Source organism: Macaca mulatta, chromosome 5, assembly GCF_049350105.2.
Source record: "Macaca mulatta isolate MMU2019108-1 chromosome 5, T2T-MMU8v2.0, whole genome shotgun sequence".
In the NCBI taxonomy this organism is placed as follows: Eukaryota; Metazoa; Chordata; class Mammalia; order Primates; family Cercopithecidae; genus Macaca; species Macaca mulatta.
Genome location: NC_133410.1, coordinates 122,871,786 through 122,893,359, shown reverse-complemented (window position 1 = coordinate 122,893,359; position 21,574 = coordinate 122,871,786). Strand labels below are relative to the sequence as shown.

General features: G+C 35.3%; 1 protein-coding gene across 28 annotated transcripts in view; it reads left to right on the top strand.

Moving 5' to 3' along the window:
- Positions 1-21,574, top strand: part of CAMK2D (calcium/calmodulin dependent protein kinase II delta) — a 305,498-nt gene that overhangs the window by 134,169 nt on the left and 149,755 nt on the right. For all 28 annotated transcript variants that reach the window (XM_028848727.2, XM_028848742.2, XM_015139114.3 and 25 more), the window contains exon 4: positions 12,473-12,527. In XM_028848727.2, coding sequence (XP_028704560.1) covers positions 12,473-12,527 — 55 coding nt within the window. The remainder of the gene's footprint in view (positions 1-12,472; positions 12,528-21,574) is intronic.

Here is a 21,574-nt window from a genome sequence, read left to right as displayed (position 1 = left end):
AAGAAAGAACCCCACCTAGAACCTTACTTCTTACAATACTGTGCTCTGTCTTCTTAACAGTCTTAGGTACAACTATTCATAAGCTCTTCATTTATCCCATTGGCTTAGAATCTCTGAATGAAGACTCTAGTCAAGATTATAGATGTAAATATATTTTCCAGGAATCTTGGAACATATTTTCTATTAACGTTTTTTGTTCGGGGTTGAAAGACAGTTTGACAAAATAGTTTGCTTAAGAATAGAGGTGGCAAAACCAATTTTCATCAAAAAAAGAATGTCATATAGATATTTTTATTGAGAACAAATTTAAAATGTATCTTCTTTATTCATTTTTTACAGTACGTCATCTGGCATATAAGAGCCAGGAAGAAAACTTAATTAAAATGCATATTCAGACCAAGTATGAAGATATTAAAATGTTTATATAATGAGTGAATAAAATCAGACTAACTCTTCATTGTTCTCTAAATAATTTAGATGCCGTAAATACGGGATATTTGCATAAACACTTAAAATCACAAGCCAGGGCAACCTAGTGAGACCTCATCTCTACAAAAACAAAAAATTATCCAGGTGTGGTGGTGTGTGCCTGTAGTAACTGGAAGGCTGAGATGGGAAGATGACGTGAGCCCAGGAATTGGAGTCTACAGTGAGCCTTGATCACACCACTGCACTCCAGCCTGGTAACACAGCAAGACTCTGTCTCAGAAATAAAAAATATGTAAAATCACAATCACACTTTAATAAGATTTAGAACTTTTGGAAATATAATAGTAATAAAATACCAAAAATTATATTTCTTAAATTTGGTTCTTAAAAATATAATTTACTTAAAAATATCTCTTCTAGCAGGGTGTGGTGGCTTACGCCTGTAATCCCAGCACTTTGGGAGGCCGAAGCAGGCGGATCACAAGGTCAAGAGATCAAGACCATCCTTGCTAACATGGTGAAATCCCATCTCTACTAAAAATACAAAAATTAGCTGGACGTGGTGGCGCACACCTGTAGTCCCAGCTACTCGAGAGGCTAAGGCAGGAGAATTGCTTGAACCCGGGAGGCGGAGGTTGCAGGGAGCTGAGATCATGCCATGGCACTACAGCCTGGTGACAGAGTGAGACTGTCTCAAAAAAAAAAAAAAATTCTCTTGTAAAAACATGAAAGTTTACTGAGTATGAATCTTAAGCAATTTGAATAACTGTTGGGTTAATGCTTAGACTGTGAGAAAATTGCCAACTTTTCACGCTTTTCGTTAGTTTTCTTTTTCCCTTTAATTGTACAATAATAAATCAGGCATCATAATATTTGCAAACTGCCCCCGTTCTCTAATAATCTGTGTTCATTTCTTCTTGTGCTGACTGCAGCCTGACTCTCTTGAGTGAGCTGCTTTATCTGCAGCACCTGGAGGTGTTGGCTGTTTCCTTGGGCCTCTGCATACCAGGGGAGGGACAACTGTTTTCTTGCTCTTCACTGCTTTTACAAGACCATAGTTAACACCTCCTCCCTCAATATCCCCTACCTCCATCCTTACCCAAACCTATCTTTGAAAAACAATTTCTTAGATTATAACATCCTACATTCTTAGCACAGCAGTTTTCTGTCATTCTCTTGGTGATTCCTATCATTTGTGGTATTATATAGTGAATGACTTGATACGTTCTCTCCTTTCCACCTCCACCATGATTCTTCATGGCTTTAGTTAGCCACATAGATTATGCATGCCAAACTCTGGCCTCTCAGCACGTATATTCTCTCTTTCAGCAATCTTACCCTCTACTCCAGGGGTCAACAGACGTTTTCTGTAAAGGGGTTTGTATTTTCAGTTTTCTGTACATGTCTTTGTTACAATTATTAAACAATGCAGTCCTAGCTTTATACCACCATAGATAATACATAAACAAATTGATGTGGCTATGTTCCAAACAAACAAACAAACAAAAACTTTATTTACAAAAATGAATACTCTGAAAAGCTGTGTAGGGACTTAAAACAGATGAGGTCGTGAGCCATGTGAATATCAGGGGAAAGAATTCCAGGCAGAGGAAACATCAAGTGCAAAGGCTCTGAGACAGGAACTTGCCTGGAGTTCTCCACAAACAGCAAGGATGCCAGTGAAGTTGGAGCACAGTGGACCAGGGACAAGCAGTAGGAAAGGTTAGGGGGATGAGGGTAGGGGAGAAAGGGACCTTTTAGGCCATGAATGGAGTTTGGGCTCTTACTCAGAGACAGTAAGTGGAGAGCCATTGGAGGATTCTGAACCGAAGGACAATAATCGGATTTAAGTTTTAACACAATTGTTCTGGCTGCTATGGTAAAGACAGTGAGAGGGCAGGGTAGAAACACAGAAATTAGATAGGAGGCTACTGGACTTGCCATAGATCAGGCTTGTAACTGGAGGAGATGAAAAGTGGTCAGATTTTCTCTGTATATGTATGTGTATTCCATCTCGCCCTATTATATTTTGAAGGATTTGCTTTCAGATTAGATTTTGCTTTCACAGAAAGGGTCAAGAATTACGTTGGGGTTTTTATGAGCAACTGGAAAGATGGAAGACCATGGATGAAGCAGGTTTTAGGGGGAAGATCACGAGTTCTTTGAGCTTGTTTGGTTTGCGATGTCTGTGAGATAAGCAAATGCACTATACATTTGAGATGTCTGACGTTCATTATAACTTCCTTGATTTAATGATAAATAGACAATTATTCTTTACTTTAAAAACATCATTGACCTAGGCTGAACTAACTGTTCTCTTGAAGGCTTAGATAAAAATACATTAGGTGCCTGATAGATGCAGACTGGTGCCTGCAGCTATATTCACTAGTAGTATTCATTATTCCAATGGCATCTAATTCATGAGCAAGTTCATAAATAACTCCCATGCTTTTCCCAGATTGTGAGCCTAAGATCACAGAATGTATTTTTCATATACTTCTTTTGCATATATTATCCAGGAGAAATAAACTGGTATTTTAAGTGCTTTCATCATAAAAATAGATATATAGAGACAAATGTTATTGGATAATATAATATTATAATACAATATGTCTACAAGCCAGTTACATTGCATTTCCTAACATGTATTAGGATTTTAAACTCACATATTTCCTGCTTATAGGACATATCAACTTTAGAAAAATGCGATAAATGAATTTTCAAAAAAGGAATTGAAACATGAGAGCATTTGGGCTAGTGAGTCTCTAGGGAAAATACAGTTGCAAGTGTTAAGATAATATGGTAGTAAGTTACAAAGAGAAGATGATCTAATAAGATTTTCCATTTACTATTCTCCAGGGGCTAGTGTTATAAAAGCAACTCATCTGCTCAGTTAATTTTTTGAAGAGCATATTTTTAATTTGGCAAGATAAATGTTCTATGTTTTCTCTCTAGTTGTTCATTAAAAACAATTCCAAAATAAAATGAAGTATGTTTTAAACTTTAACATGTTAGAGTGTTGAAGAGGGAAAACTCTTACACTTAAAGAATTATATTCAGCTTTGTATTGGTCATAACTGTATTGTTTGTTTTCCATACTGTTTATTAGCCATAATCATCCAGGAATGTAGAAATGTAAAAACTTAGAAAGGATGTTATAGGATCTTCTTAAAGGATCATCTAATCCAGTGCTTATCAAGTATTACTTATTGTGACCTAGAGTTTAAAAAATGTTTTATATCATGGCCCAGTGTATATTTTATATATGTGTGTGTCTGTGTGTGTGTACGACCCAAGCAAAAGTTTCAAAAAGCAATAGTTACCTTTAATGTGAAATATACTTCAGCCTGTTTGATTTTATTCTTGTTATTTTTTATCTTCTTTAAAAATTGTTTCTTCTAGCCAGGAATGGCGGTGTTTGTGTAATCCCAGCTATTCTGGAGGCTGAGGTAGGAGGATTGCTTAAACCAGGCCAGCCTCAGCAACATAGCAAGACCCCATTTCAAATTAAGAACAAAAAAAATTGTTCTGATTTTCCTTACAGAAGTAACAACTCTTCATCAGCAAGGGATTTGTCTTCTCAGGAATACCTTTACTTTTCCATATATTGTCGTCTTCCCTTACTTCTCCCATACTCATCAAAATTTCTGATAAGGTTAAGAGAGTACAGTAAGATAGACCAAGACAGACGTCTCTCTTCTTTTTCGAATTTTTTTTTTTTTTTTTAAGACAGGGTATCACTGTGTTGCTCAGTCTGGAGTACGGTGGTGATTTCTCGGCTCACTGCAATCTCCGCCGCCCTGGTTCAAGCGATTCTCCTGCCTCAGCCTCATGAATAGCTGGGACTACAGGCATAAATTACCACACCCAGCTAATTTTTTGTAATTTTGGTAGAGATAGGGTCTCACCATGTTGCCCAGGCTGGTCTCAAACTCCTGACTTCAAGTGATCCGCCTGCCTCAGCCTCCTAAAGTGCTGGGATTACAGGCGTAAGCCACTGCACCTGGCCCTTTTTTAATATTCCTAACGGCTAAGGATATTGATGAGAGATCACTGACTAACTTGCAATACATAATGGAAGATAGAATTACAAAAACATGAGGAGGCAAGAAGAAAAGAAAGTTGGAATCACTGATCAAAATTCATAAAACAAATGATATGAATGTAAAATTTAAAGAGGGAAGGAAGATTTTTCTATATAAATGAGTATTATCTCAATACTCTTGAAATGAGTGTCAACTTTTCCAAGAAATGAAATTACCTTTTTAGAAAACAAAAAAAGCAGAATAGAATTATTCAATTAAAATATAAACAAGATAACCTCATTATTTTTCATAGAAAACAAAGAACGTTTCCAGATATTACTAAATCTATTATTTAATTTCCCCTTACATTTATGTTTTTATTAAAAATTAGCAGGACAGGGTATTACATGATTACCTATTTACTTTTATGTTGTTTTAATCTTCTCTGAGCTTCTATATTTAGCCATTGATGACTTTTTTCTTTCAAGCAAAAGAACTGATTGTTCTTTCATGCTATTTGTGGTGTCATGTGATCAGTGTGGTTGATTCCCATAGAGTCAACAGTTACTGATCATATCTCCCACTTTCTGATTTCTTTCCAGGTTGAAATTCTCCCAGGTAATAACTATTTTGACCCATCAGAAAACCAGCTGGATAATCTAGGCTTGTAATTAGTGCTGGCTTGTAATTAGTGCTGGCTTGTAAAAGGCATAATGATTTCTTCTAGTCAGTACTTAATGCTATTATACTAATCCGATCCTGTAGATATTGAAGATGATCTAAACTTGGCTTTTAATCTCGAATCAGGAGTCGGGTGAGGATTTGAGAATAAGGATGGAGACTATAGTCACCAGAGTTGATATGCTTTGAGTTTCAGGACTTATCTTGGGATCCAGTAACTTTCTTTGTGTACTTTTAGAATAGTTTTTAAAGTAATATAGATGGCATTCCCTATCAAGTTTTCATATAATAATTACATTTGATTATTTTAAAAAGTAGTTAATTAATATTCATTCCTATTCTTAAGTATAAGCAGTGAATTGCTTCGAAGTATAATTTAATGTTAGTTGATATTAAGTTTACAAGGTAGATTTTTTTTTTTTTGTCCCTGCAGGAAGAATATCTGAAATTTACTATAATTTTTCAATTTCTGATATAGAAGTTAATCTTAACTTTTGAGTAATGAATAATGACTTATTTGGCATTTATTAATGGGGCATATTGCTAAATAGCTTTTGAAAAATACATATCCTTTATGTAACTTTATGTGTTCAAATAGCTAAAATTAGAACAGACTGTGGCTTCTAAGCCTGACCAGTTCATTTGTTTGCCTTAGCCAGCTAATCAAACTCCCAAATTTTGTATGCTCAAATGTTGAAGTTTCTTGTTAAAACAAGTAAAAAGACAAAGTATAAATTCTATATAGGACTCTTGACCTTACTAACAGCATAAAAACGAATAGGTATCTCTGTCTGTCTATATTTCTATTCAGTGTTTTAAAAATGAACATCTCTATTTCAAAAAAAAAAACATATATTTTTCTAATGTACTCAAAAAATAGATATATAGAGACAAATGTTAATATATTTAATATATATTTTATATAGTTAATAAAATATATATTAATTTATTATATTTAATATATTTTATACTGGGAAAATAAAAATCAAATGGTGTCATTTTGTTAATTATATTACTTGTGTTATAGGAAAGACATTTTAAAAAAACACATAGAGAGATTTGGCTTCACTTTTCTAGGAGTGTTAGTTTGATTTTGAACTTAGTTTTCAGTGCTTTTGTGTTTTCTATTTGAAAAGTTTTCTCTCTAGAAATGAGCAGCTTTGTCCTAAATAAAGCCAGGAGAAAAATGGTTGAGCTGAAATTTCTCTCCAGAGTGGTGTAATTTGACTGTTAAAATGTTCTAATACTAGTGTGTGTATGTTTTTATATTTTTAATGTAATATTGAAAAAAGTGTATATAGATATAAAATTAATAAATATATGTATATATTTATTATTTTTAATTTACAAATGAACTCAGTGTTGGATTCCCTCTTTTGGGGTAGACTTGGCATGTTCGATGGCCTAACTTGGCTAGTACTTGTTTTAGCTGTGAATTATAATTAACTACTGATGGGAATATAAAAAGGATCTGACTTACAAGCTGCCATTTTTGCATCCCAGTATGTGAACCAAATCCAACTACCTCAATCTTTGCAACATAGCAAAGCTAAAAATGCAAATTCTGCCTCATTAATAACCAGGACTATAGCTCAGAGCTGACAAACAATGATTATGAGGATATAATACAATCTGTTCTGTATGAATTACTCTATTAGTATTATGATAATATTGGCAGCATTGCCCTACCATGCTCACTTTTAGAATTTATACTAATTCTTCCTTATTTTCTGAGGTCAGACTCATTTTTTTTTTCTGCTAAATTTGCTTGTGATATTGAAAGACTTATTTGAGGACAGTGTGGTCAATCACACATTTCAGATTAAATCTTTTCTGTTTATTTATTCTATTGTTAGGTAATAATCCCCATCCCAGATTTAGTGGCCTAAAATAACATTAGTTTATTATTTGTAATAATTTTTATGAGTTGACTGGATTGAGTCAGATAGGTGCTCTACTCACATGGTGTAACTGAGGTCATTCATGCAGTTTCGTTCAGCTATGAGCTCTGCTAGTAATAAAATGTCAAAATTATCTCTCAACCTCGGAGGTTTCTCTCCATGTGGCCTCTTGTCTTTCAATCTAACCTGATCTTTTCTTTTAGCACAGCAAGTGGTTTCCAAGATTACAGCTCCAGTGTAGGAAACTTATTAAGGTTTTGTTTGCATCACACGTGCTACTCACTCAAAGCAAATCACATAACCAAGCCCAGAGGTAATGTGGGAGGGGACTGCACAAGGACATGAATAATGATAGACATAGTCCACTGGGGTCCACCAATGTAATTGACTGCCTCATCTCCATAATAAATTTTAGTGAAGAGCAACAGATAGTGAGTTTGGGTTGTGTAGCAGAGTAAGAATCAGTATAATTTGAACCAAATAATTTTTATATAAATAATTAACAACCTTGGTTTTATTTTGTGTGGGGGGTACTGTTAAGAAATGGAGGAAAGAGGAAGACTTTGTATCCTATCATCAGTCTTTTATGAAAGATAATAAGTCTCTGTAAAATAATATATTCATTTTCTTTTGACAGGAGTGTTTCTAACATGTGTCATCAAAATGGATAAGATGTACCTAATCACCGTTGACATAGCTTCTACTTGGAGTTTAATTTTCCTACTCTTTTCCCTCTTCTCCCTTGCCCATTCATTTCTACTTCCACCCCCGCCCACCTCCCCCCACACCTTTTTGTCCATGCTATCATAATGTCCATGATGTGAAAGTGTTAATTTTTGGAAATGAAAATAATTTAAATTTATGATATTTTGTATGTTGGGTAAGCTTTCAGATTCTTCAACTCACTAGCATTTTTGGTACATTAAATGTTCTATCAGATAAAACAGCTGAGTCACTGGCAATTCTCATATTCCTAATTTGAAGTGGAAAAATAACAATTTTCTGGGGCTTTAGGAACTGTATAGAGAGACAAATGTGGCTTCATATCCTAGACATCATCTAGCTACCTCTATACCCTCAAAATTATAGCATCACATTTTAAACCTACACTCAAAATAGTTTTCTTTTTCTGTGGAAATTGTCTGTTACTTATTTGTTAAACTACTTTTCTTTCTTCAGTCACCATAATAATTTTTTTATTTCTTCTCTTTTGAATTTTTTTGAGTATTATTTTACCCTGACAAACCAGTTCATATGCCACCAGGTATTTGGCAAGTAGTTTGTTGACAGAAAGGTTTTAGGGAGCCCACCTAGTATTCTCAGTAAGAACAAGGTCTTTGGAATCATCCAGCTCTACATTTTGGTCCTAGCCTGGCCAATCACTGGCTGTTAACCTGGAAATTTTCTCCACACCCCTAAGCCTATGAATGTTCATTTGTAAAAGCTTATGGCAAAGTGTCCTTGTGATGCTTGCATATATTAAATAACTCTTGCACAAATTATTTGCATTGTGCCTGACAGTAAGAACTGTAAGTTTTATTTTATCTTTTAACCCCTTAAGTGAAATGAAGAATTAAAATAAATAGAAAACTTCTATCATATTTAAAATTTCTCAGATCATACAATGACCATGGCCTATTTGACCCTTTCTTTATGGAGCTAATATTTAGCTAGAAACTGCAATGGAATATTGCAAGCACACAGGACAGGAAGAGAAAGCAGCGATCCTGTGATCATTCAAATGTGATAATACACGCAGGAGAGAAAGGAAAAGAATTAGGCCATGGGTCAACTAACCTTTGGAACTATTTTTAGCCTCAGAAGCACTTTTATCCCCCTTGTAAATTCCATACTTAAAGTTCCATAATTTAAAATTCTATTCCAGATGAGAACTGTTGTGCTATTTCAGGTTGTGAAAATTCATTTATTCATATACGTAATTTTACCTTTGAGCAAACTTCAAAAAGAATGACTGCCAAAATGTATTATAACCTGTTTTCTCAAATGTTTTTCTCATTATCGTTTTTAAAATTTCTCTCTAAAAAAGTCACAGGGACAACTGTAATTAGGCTAATTGTGCCCACTCATATGTGCAGCTTATGGCAATAACAGAGCGGTCATAGAAAGAACGAGGTGCAGTATGCTTCAAAATGCAGCATCTGCAGTGCTGTCAAGGCCAGCCATGCCGTCAATCTTGAGCTAACAGCTGTGATGAACAGAATGTTATGTTATTCCCTTGGTGTGCAAATGAATTGACAATTATTTATAGGAAATAATTAATGTAACATTTGTAAAAGTAAATATGATTTTCAATCCTTGAGAAACTGTTAAAAAGGAAAAAAAGGATAGGAGATGAAAGATACTTTCGACCAACAGAAAAGGCTTGGAGATAAATAGATGATGTCTACAACTAAAACAGTATCTTCCAGACTGTTTTAGACATACCATCAACTCTGAGAATAATAGTTGAAGAGTTAAACATTTTTAAAGGAAACAAACCCATCCTCACAATAATTGTAAACATGTGGAATGTCTCTGTGAAGACAACAGGACCTACTTTTGTTAATACAGTAAGTTAAAATCATGACAATTTCATGTAATTCTGTTTTTTCAGTTCATTATTTAAAATAAGAGAGTGGAAGGAGGTAGGGAAGGACATAAGGAAGGAAGGAATGAAAGAAGGAAGGAAATATATATGTATTAATCCCAAGTAAACATGATGCTGATTTTTTTCTGCTACATCAGTAACATACTTATTCATAATCTCGCGTGGTCAAATGACTGGTTAGACTTATTAGAGATTATTTTGGAATTGTGTGATGTGATGCAAAAGAAGTAAACTTGGCTGAATGATTTGTCTCAAAACCTATCACATGTTAGCTGGTTAAGTGCTTTTATATCATATGTTTGATTATCAGGCTTCCATCTGAACAACTCCTGACTTCTTCAAAAAATAATTTCTGAACGATGATATTTAGTATTAATTAGTATTAATAAGTGAATGGAAATAATTCTAAGAAAATGTTATTCCCAGGATAGACAGAAATTATTACTACTTCTCCAGTTGTACCTGAAATATCCTCCTCTGTTCAGCTGTACATCCCTTTGATCTGGACACCTGAGATCCCACTTGCACCTAAGGCTTTTACCTTCAGACAGTGGAAGAAAGTAATGATGATTTCCTCTTGGTCACATTATAGACTTTACTTTTCAGTTTAACTTTGATAACATGGGAACCCATCTTATTTTCCAGAATAATTGTATGAGTTCTTTAAGAAGCCATGCCATTATTTAAGTTCATTTGAATACATACTGTATTATAGCTGGTAAGTGAGGTATCTCTGAAACTGTGTCATTCAAGAAAACCAGTGAGCTATTGTCCATGGCCCAGCTTTCTTTACTGTGCTAAATGATCATTAGAAGATGCATCATCAAACCAAACTCTTTATTTTCTTCAGCAGCATAAGTTTAAGCAAAGCTAGCAGGCATCTCTGATATTGGCAACTTGAAGAATACCTTTCTCACCATTGAAGTGATGGAAGAATTGCTTATGTAGCAATCGTTTTATTTTATTTATATATATATATATATGCATGTGTGTTATGTGTTTATATAATATATATAGCTATCATTGGTGAAAATTTCTATCCCAAACCTTCTGTAGTAAATGTTCAAAAACAATTTGATGAAAGACCATCTACTATGTGCCAGATCTCTGTGTGGGATGCAAGACTTATAAAATATGGTTCCTGTTTGGGAGTATTGATGATGAGACTCTATATATTGAAGAAGGGAAAGGTGTTAGAGGTAGTAAATAAAGATAAAATATGCTGCATGAATGACCTCAAGGGTGACACTGTGACAAATAAGGATGGCAGGGCAGGGGGGACTGCAGTGTGCTTACATTTCATGCATTCGAGGGCTAAGTAGAGAGTCTGAGACTGAACTGTTGGCTGCATTCCCAGTTGCCTACAGTATAGGCCTCCTCCTCATGTTAGTAACAATGGAAAATTCATATTTTATAAACTATAATCTATCTAGAGAGGGATTCAGAAAATATTTTAATAGGAGGCCAAGAATGAGATCCAAAGGGGATGGAATTAGATGATAAAGCACAGAGATTATGTTAAGTCTATGAGCTTGAGTATTGAATGGGTACTACAGTCTCCCTCTATAAATAATTTTAGTTTGTGTGATAACCTAAATATTCTTATAAATTCACATTTTCCATGTGGTGGTCATCAGTGCATGGGAAACATAACAGTAGTAGAAATGTAGTAGAAAATCATTATTATTTTGTGGTGACATTTGTAAAAGCAGTTGTGCCCCAAAACTTTTTTGCTTTCCCTGCCTTCTTTTGCTCCCAGTGAAGATCAAGTCACCACTTCAAGTGATTTGGATACATAGGAAGAATTCACTGGGGCTACCAGTGGTTGCAAGGTGGGAGGAGGAAGAGGAGCAGAAAGAATAACTGTTGGGTACTAGGCTTAGTACCTGGGTGACAAAATAATCTGTACGTCAACCCGCCGTGACATGAGTTTACCTATGTGGCAGACCTGCACATGTACACCTGAAGCTAAAATAAAAGTAAAAAATAAATAAATAAGAAAAATTTACTATCGATGAAGGATAACTGGGATAAGGTGTGGGGCTTATGAACAAATAAATAGCAGACACAGCGGTATGTAATTCTACATGTATGATTTAGTTTAGAGTTATCAGTTAAAGTCTAGCTCACTGAAGTTTTTAAAGTGATATTAATTTGAGGAACTAGTAGATTATTTTAGCAAAAGTTCAAGCTGTACATTTTGGGCTAATGACTTGGTAAATGGATTTGGCTGTCCTGAGTAAATAAGTAACATAACAAAAACTGTGTTTTGCCAGGTTGACCAGGGAGTGCCACCTAGAACTTCTTGAACAAAAGGGAGAACACAAGGAAACCATTTCCTAGACTTGGAATCATTCCTCTTAATGTCTATTGTAGTGACTAAGCATGAGTTGGTGAGGACTTGGACTAAGGTGATAGCAAAGGGAATGGCAAGGAAGTGAAAGAATTGCCAGAACCTCGTAACTTTGAGTATATGGACATATATTATAATGATCCTTAACATTTGTTTAGTATTCACCTGAAAATTTGTGGATTTATTTCTATCTCATTTAATCTCAACCATTTTATAAAGCATAGGTACTAATATCATTACAAGTTAAGCAGTTTTTTTTTTAAGATCACATAGTTACTAATTTTCAGAACCAGCACCCAAACCTTAGGTCTATCTGAACCCAAGCTATGTTGTAAAAGATACGGACATATCAAAGGCTAAAATAAAATGTAATGCTAATATTTCTAGCTAGGAGACATCTGCCCATGTGAAGTGGGGTTTAACATTGATCATTGGAATAGGTATAACACAATTTTCTTTTCTTATTTTTTTCTAGTGCGACTTCATGATAGCATATCAGAGGAGGGCTTTCACTACTTGGTGTTTGATTTGTAAGTATATACTCTGTATTCATTATTTTTGCAATCTAATTGAGGACCGTTTTGAATTAATGATTTTTCTCATTGTACAGTCAAAATTACTGACTGCTACAATATTTTTTAATGTTCTTCAAGTAACATTCAACTCTAATTCTTTTGAAAAGAGTATACTACTCAGCATTGTTTTATTTAAAATTTAAATTAACCTTAATTTGAATTAACCTTAACCTAAGTGAAATAATTATTTCCCTTTGTGTTGTCCATTGTGATGTTATGCGTGGTTCTCAGTTCTATCTTGTAGCACAAAAAATGTTTGACGTGAGCAAAATTTTCCATTTAATTTTTACGAGTATGTATAATTTATTGTCTTAATGTAAAAAGAAGACTCAAGGAAGAAACTTGGATTACCAAAATTGATTTAAACTAATCAAGACTTTTAAAGTGAGGCGCCGTCAGTAAGAATGAAGGGAAAATAATGACTCTTGGCAGGGATATAGTAAAACAGGCCATACATATGGTTGGTAGGAGTTTAATAAGAACATACTTTCTGGAAATCAATTTGGTGCTACTGTGCTCATCAAAGGGAATAAAAATGTTTGTATCATTTGACTTGGACTTTGGAACAAAGTCCATGGAAAGTATACCCTAAATTCAGTTAAAATTTTATACTGAAAGATGTTCATTGCATCATCCTTTATAACGGGAGAGAAAAGAAAAGAAAGAAACTAACTTAAGGATCCAATTATAGAGAAATAGCTACATAATTACAGTATATTCATATAATGGACTACTGTCTAGCATTTTAATGTGATGCCACAGAGTTTTGGGAAAGATTTAAAAAATTATTTCACATAATATGAGTTTGAAGCTAGGTTAATACTAGGTTTGGTTAATTCAGTACTTCAGTGATATCATTAAGAAACCACGTTCTTTCCATCTGTCTGTTTTTAGTAGTATGTGGGTTTGTCTTCATGTTTGCGTTCCCCTATGGTCTCAAGTTGACTGCCACATTTTCAGTTATCACAGTGACTTCCAGAGGCAGAAAAAGGGGAATCAAAATTCTGTTGCATAAGTTTTTATTCATGGAGAAAATCTTTCTCAAGAGCCTCTCAGAAGATATCTGTTCAAGAATCCTTAATTAGAACTGCTTCTCAAGCCCACACTAAACCAGGTATTTGTTAAGGGAATGAAATTACAACTGGCATTGACAAATCATAATTTAGTCTGTAGATCTGGTGAGGGAACTGGCCTCCTCTGAATCATGTGATACCCAGTCCAGAACTAAATTGTGATTTTGTTATTAAGAAAGAATGGGAGTTTTATCTATTGGGTAGTGTCACGCGTGTCCATGTGAAGAGACCACCAAACAGGCTTTATGTGAGCAATAACGCTTTTTAGTCACCTAGGTGCAGGCGGACTGAATCCAAGAAAAGAGTCAGCAAAGGGAGATGGGGTGGGGCAGTTTTATAGGATTTGGGTGGGTAGTGGAAAATTACAGTCAAAGTGGATTTTTCTCTTGTGGGCAGGGACAGAGGTTACAAGGTGCTCCCTGGGGAGCTTCTAATACTCATTGTCCAGGAGAAGGAATGTCACAGGGTCAATTGATCAGTTAGGGTGGGGCAGGAACAAATCACAATGGTGGAATATCATCAGTCAAGGCAGGACCTGGCTATTTTTACCTCTCCTGAAGTTCCTCAGTTGCTCCAGGCCATCTTGATGCATACCTGCAGGGTTGGGCTCAGAGGCCTGACAGGTAGGCAGCCAAGCATATCTGCCATATTTAGAATAGAGACTAAAGCTCTACTTTTGCACAATTTCTAGTGCACGGGCTCCTCTCCACAGTCCCAGTTCATCCATGGCTTGCTCCTGTGGCCGTAGTTTCATCTGGCTCTATGTTGTTCTAGTAGTCCTTCCTCTTCAGTCCTTTCTCAGCTCTTGTTTTTACTTTTAACATTGTTTTTTCTTCCTTTCCAATGTTTGAGCCCCTTCTTTTCTTGAGCTTTCTTTAGCCATTCTTTTAGGATAGGTATGCTAGCAACAAATTGTTAGTATTTCTTTTTCGAGCTTGTCTTGATTTCCCCTTTATTCCTGAATGACATTTTTGCCAGATATATAATTCCAGGTTGAGAGTTCTTTCAAAGTTGTGCCACTTCGTTCTGGATTCCTTGGTTTTTGATGAGACATCTTTGTCATTCTAATTGTTTTTCCCCTAAAGATAAGGTATTATTTCTCTCTGGCTGCTTTAAAGTTTTTTGGTTTTTGTTTCTTTTGTTGTTGTTGTCTTTGATTTTTAGGTTTGTCTATGATGTATCTTGCTTGGCTTGGATTTCTTGGAATTTACTTATTTGGGGTTCACTCAGCCTCCTAAATGTTTACGTTTTTGTTTGGCAAATTTGAGAAACTTTTGGACGTTGTTTCTTTGAATACCTTTTTAGCCCCACCTTCTTTCTCCCTTCCTTTTGGAACTCTGATGACTGAATGTTGGATCTTTTGTTAGAGTCTAAGAGATCCCTGAGGCTTTTTGTTGTCGTTTTCCCCTAGTCTATCGTCTTTCTGTTGTTTAGTTTGGATAATTTATTATTGTTCTGTCTTCAAGTCTGATTGTCTAATTCTTTCCTCTGGTTTTTTGTTTTGTTGTGTTTTTCTGAGACAGAGTCTCACTGTGTCGCCCAGGCTGGAGTGCATTGGCACGATCTCTGCACACTGCAAGCTCCGCCTCCCAGATTCAAGCGATTCTCCTGCTTCAGCCTTCTGAGTAGCTGGGATTACAGGCGCACGCCACCACGCCCGGCAAATTTTTTTGTATTTTTAGTAGAGACGGGGTTTCACCATGTTGGTCAGGCTGGTCTCCCAAAGTACTGCCTCCCAAAGTGCTGGGATTACAGGCATGAGCCACTGTGCCCGTCCCATCCATTGAGTTTTTTATGTCAGTTATATTTTTCATTTCTGCAGTTTTCTTTTCTTCTTTATAGTCTCTATTTATTTGCCAAGATTCCCTTTTGTTTGTTTGTTTCAAGTGTGTTCATAAGTGCTCTCTGAAGCATTTTTTTTATTATGGCTGATTAAAAATCCGTATCAGATAATTCTGACAGCATTGTTATCTTGGTGTTGCTGCCTGTTGATTATCTTCTCATTCAAATGAGATTTTCCTGGTTCTTGATACGATAAGTGAATTTTGGATTATATCCTGAACATTTGGGGTATTATTTTATAAGACTTTGGATTTCATTAACTATTCTCTTCAGCAGGCCTTCTCTGATACCAGAATAAGCAGGTGCCGTCTTATTACTGACTGGTGGGGGCTGTAGTCCAAGTTCCCCCCACAGCCTCCACTGACATGCCTGGGTGGTGTTTCCTTACTGCTGGGTGAGGTTATTGGAACACAGGAATTTTTGTTTTTCTATATTTAGTGGGAGAAATACACCTACCATATATTTTTTAAAGCATCAGACCTGTTGTTATTTCTCAATAGATTTAATTTGTCAGATCTCCTTTGCTTTGCAGATCAAGGTATGGTATTGTAAACTGAGATATGTCCTTCATACTGTGATGGATGTTGGAATAAAAAACACTTGTTAGTTCTCGTTACTTAAGTAATAATATTCTGAACTGAGTTTGATCACAACTCGGTCAGGGAGGAAATACTTTTTTCTATCCTTTTAGGTTCAGTGCCTGGGGCATGAGAATTAAACTAACGAGAGAGAGATTAACAAGAGACAAGGCATATAATTTTTATTAATATTTATGTGCATGGGAGTTCACAGAAAATAAGTGAAACTCAAAGAAGCAGTTAGGCTGAGGCTTTTATACCCCTTTAACAAAGGAAAGAGAATTTGGGCTTCAAGGGATAATGGAGAATTGACTTATGGAAAAGTGACTAGTAAGTATATGAAGGAACTAATGGAAGATAAGGTTTATTTTAGTAAGATCTGTTTCAGCAAATTCATCTGCTGTTGACTCCCTGTCTTCTATGGTGATTCAATCTTTCTCACTGGTGTTGGGGAAAGAGAGCATCTTCCTTAAAGGGAAATTTATACCCTGCTTTTAGGCAGATAATGGAGGGCAGATAATTCTCTCTATATCTGTTGATTCTCACTTAGCTTTAGCTCAAAATAATCCTTATGCCAAAGTGGCATATTTGGGGGTGATATATTTTGATCTCCTTCTGCTGCAAGAAGCACTTCAGTGTTAGGTCAAAACCTTCTATGCCAGTTTTCCACAGTCATCAAGTTATTTATATCTACATTTTAAAATTTATAGCTTCTGTATTCCTTATTAAAGTAAGGGCGTGATGAGAATCACATAGTTTATTTTTTCTTGTATCATTTTTTAGAAATTCGGCACAATAATTGGTAAAGAACATAAAGAAAGCAGTTCACATGAAAACACAGTAAGATTTTTAACTAAAGTGGATTATGTCTTTAGCAATGATATTTGTTTGGGTTACTAATGTCTCTGAAACCAAAGTGAAGAAGGTGAAAGTTTACATACAAACCATAGTAACTTGAAATATGCTGCAATAGGCAACTGAACTTCTGCTTCTAGAATGAAGGGCTCAAATTCTTGGAATTGTTCTTTAGTATTTAAAATTTAAGAGGAGCATTATCAGCAGTTATCCTGAAAATGATCTACTAGTAAATGAGATTAATAAACTAGTTAAACACAATCCAATGAAGCATCCAGCATTAGAAAAATTGAAAAACAATGGTTAAAACTATACATTTTCAATGACTGAAAAGAAAGCATAACAGATATAAGTATCTAATTTCTCAAAATTGTATGATCATTGCAGCAATAATCTATGAAAAGGAAAAGTAAGCAGCTTTAGAAAAATGCACATTTTAAATATAGTTCAGAAATATACATTGGTATCTTAAAGATATCAATGAAATACTCTTCAGGAAAATTAGAGCCACTTACTCAATGAGTTCTGAGATAAAATAACTACTTGAATTCCCAAAGAAGGACTATTCCTTGTGTTTCTCCTTTTGATGGCAGTTTTGGCAGTGTGGTACTTGTACGTATTTCCTGTGGAATGTTAGCTATTCAGAATCTAATGGAAGTTCTATTTTTATAGGTGCATTGAGTCCTCTTCTAATGAAATGATTTTTGCTTTCTAAAAATCAAAACATAGGAGAACGTGAGTTCTATGGAAACATTTTCTTCCTTTTTTTTTTTTCTTTTTAAATTTTATTTTATTATAGAGATGGGGTCTTGCTATCTTGCCCAGGCTGGTCTCAAACTTCTGGTCTCAAGCTATCCTCCCTCCTCAGCCTCCCCAAGTGCTCAGACACAAGTCTGAGCTACCATGCCCAGCCTCTTCTTGCTATTTTCAATTTATATATTTTTATTCAGATATCTAGCCATTTTTAACTATAAGGCATTAGTAGTCTCTTTTGCAGATAGACTCAGGAATGAGTTCAGGAAAGGCTTTTATGAAAGCAAAGTCACCTTCACAGTAAATAATGAACTGCCCTGATTTTTTTCAAATAATCCTTTCCAGAATTTGTGCGTAGCATGGTTTCTAGGCACACCTCAGCAGCTGTGGAGAACAAGGAGGGCTAAGTTCATAGAGATGTGAATTTATCTAAGATAAGATGAGAAAGATAAGAGAAACGGAGCTAGATTGTAGTCCCTAAGGGAGAGGCCTTCAGCAGAGACTTCGGCCTTCAGGCGGAGACTTGGGCCTTAAGCAGATAAGGCAGATCACAGATCAAGTTCATTTCTAGGGCTGATGGCAAATAAGGCTTTAACATGGGCAGTCACTTGAGCATATGTATTGGCATTGAAAAATTGTTTTCTCTCTACCCGTTCTAGGTTCATTGGCTGGGACCCCCAAATTAGACTGACAGGAGACAAATTAAGAAAAAATAAAACCCAGAAGTTTATTAGCCTGTGTATTATATGTTCACATGGAAGCACTCAGAGATGAGTAACTCAAAGGGGTGGTTAGAACTTTGGCTTATATATCATCTTAAAGGAACAATAAATTCTTAGATAAGAGACAAAACAAAGGAAAAGGACTTTGAGTCTATAGGAACAGCAAATTGTGTGAAGCTAAATAGATGAGGATCATTAATTACAGCTAATGGCTAGTTGTAGTAAAGTTTCTTATGCGGATTCCTCTGGTGCAGTCTCCAGGCTCAGGCTCTAGGTTGTCACTAACTTCTACCCTCCCTGGAGACAGGGCAGGAAAGAAAACTCTATAAGTGTATGTCCTGCTTTTAGGTAAATAGAGGGAAAGCAAAGAGCTTTATCTGTATCTGCTTCTTCGCAATTGCCTTCATCAAAAAATAATTTTTACAAGTGGCATACTTTGGAGTGACATATTTTGTTACCCTTCATTAATGACATATTTCAGGAACTGTATATCAGAGAAAGTCAGTATTATGTGTTTGTTGAGTGAATACTTGTTCAAGAGACCAAAAAAAAAAAATCAATAATTACAGTATAGTACAACGTTTGCCATGATAAGACAGCTTCAAGCAAAGATGGACTTAGTTTAGAGATAGCTTAACCCAGTTAGAAGTCACTGAAGTAAGGTGTTGGGAGGAATAAAAAAAAGAACTAAAATAGTGTAATCCCTTTGAAAATACTTTATAGAACATAGCTGAGTCTACAAATTTTGTTTCAAGATCATAATTTGTATTTAAGAAGCAGGCTAGGCACAGTGGCCCACACCTCTAATCACAAGTGCTTTGAGAGGCTGAGGCAGGAGATCGCTTGAGCCCAGGAGTTCAAGACCAGCCTGGGCAACATAGCAAGATTCTTGGTCTACAAAAAAATTTTAAAAATCAGTCTATGGTGATAGCAGATGCATGAAGTCCTAGCTACTAGGGTGGCTGAGGCGGAAAATCACTTGAGCCCAGAAGTTCGAGGCTGTAGTGGGCTGTGATCATGCCACTGCACTCTAGGTGACAGAGCAAGAACCTGACTTAAAAAATGAAAAAAAAAGAAGAAGAAGAAACAGTTAATCTACATAAAATGCATGATATTTTAAATAGCACACCCTGATGCTATAAATATACTTATTTCTTGTTTGTTTTTGGAAAATGGAATTTTGTTTGAATCAAAACATCTGGGCTATTTTAAAATGAAATTTAATGTTCATTACAGTGAAAACCAATGAATCTAGAATTTTAGTATTTCTCATATGGTAAAAATACTGGTTTCCCAGTAGTTATACTAAACAATTTTAGTGTTTTTTTTTTGTTTTTTTTCTCTTGAAAGGACACATCCAAATAGTGTTCCTTTTATTGAAAAATTAATAAAACAATTAATGATTTTATTATTTTTTTAAGGAAGAACACTTTAAATGCTTATGACATTCTGTCCTTTTAATAGAAAGGGATGCTTTGTCATATACTTTTGATTCTATTCTGAGTAGAAGGCAAAATACACGATTAACTTGTCTCTATTATGGTGCTCCACAGTGGCAAACTAAATCCTTCTACCCATGCATCATGTTTCCTTTATGTTGGTGAAAACTTTCAGTTTTTGTGGGATAAGATATAAACTTGTCTGCTGAAGACTGTTTAGTTACAACCTACAGAAGGAGGTAGGTTCTTTGTGATAAATACTATTTGATATCAGAATTTTTGTCAGGGATAATTGTCATAAATTCAAGAGGGCCTATTTCTATTTTATTTGTTCACCTTAGTAATATTATTATTTGATGAGAATAAGGATTTCTTCTTAATATGTCTGTACCATCACTTTAATTTTGTGGCTCATGCTTGTAACCCCAACACTTCAGGAGGCCAAGGCAGGAGGATTGCTTAAGCCTAGGACTTAAAAATCAGCCTGAGTAACATAGTGAGTTCTCATCTCTACAAAAACATTTTTACAAAGTAGCCAGTGTGGTGGCATGCACCTGTAGTCCCAGCTACTTGAGAGGTTGAGGTAAGGGAATCACTTGAGCCCGGTTCATCAAGGCTACAGTGAGACAAGATTATGCCACTGCATCCTAGTTGACAGAGCAAGACCCTGTCTCAATTTAAAATAATAATGGTAATTATTATTATTATTGCACTTTTTAATATAAATCTGGATTTTTTGGTGTTATATCACTTCCCACATTTATTATAATTCATCTTCATGAATTAGAAGAAAATATTGTGCAATATAGGACTTTTTGACTTTGACAATTCTTTTTAAACTTTTAATAAGCTTTATATTTTAGACCAATTTTAAGTTTACAGCAAAAATGAGTGGAAATACAGAAAGTTCCCATATACCCTTATGTCTACAAGTGCACAACCTCCTTTACTATCAAAATCCCCGCACAACATTAGTACATTAATTATAGTAGTACATTGTACTACTGTTTAAACCTACTTTGGTACATGATTATCACCTAGAGTCCATAATTTAAGCTAGGGTTCGCTCTTGGTGTTTTACATTGTATGGGTTTTTAAAAATGTGTAGTGTTCTGTAACCACAATTGTAGGATCATGCAGAATAGTTGCATTACCCTAAAAATTTTCTGTCCTCTGCCTTTTCTGTCCTCCTTACCCCCTGACTTCTGGCAACCACTAAACTTTTACAGTCTCCATAGCTTTACCTTTTCCAGAATGTCATATAGTTAGAATCACACAGTATATAACCTTTTAGATTGATTTCTTTCACGTAGTAATAAAGTCAGCCCTGGAACAACATGGATTTGAACTGCACAGGTCCACTTATACATGGATTTTCTTCCACCTTTGTCACTCCTGAGACAGCAAGACCAACTTCTCTTCTTCCTCCTCCTCCTCTTCAGTTTTCTCAATGTGAAGATGATGAGGATGAAGACCTTTATGATGATCCACTTTCACTTAATGAGTGTCAATTTATTATCTCTTCCTTATGATTTTCTTAATAACATTTTCTTTTCTCCAACTTACTTTATTTTAAGAATACAGTATATAATATGTGTAACATACAAAATATGTGTTTATCAATTCTGTTATCCTTCAGGCTTCCAGTCAACAGTAGGCTATTAGTAGTTAAATTTGTGGGGAATCAAAAGTTATGCAAGGGTTTTCAACTGTTGGGGAGTTGGTACTCCAACCCTCATG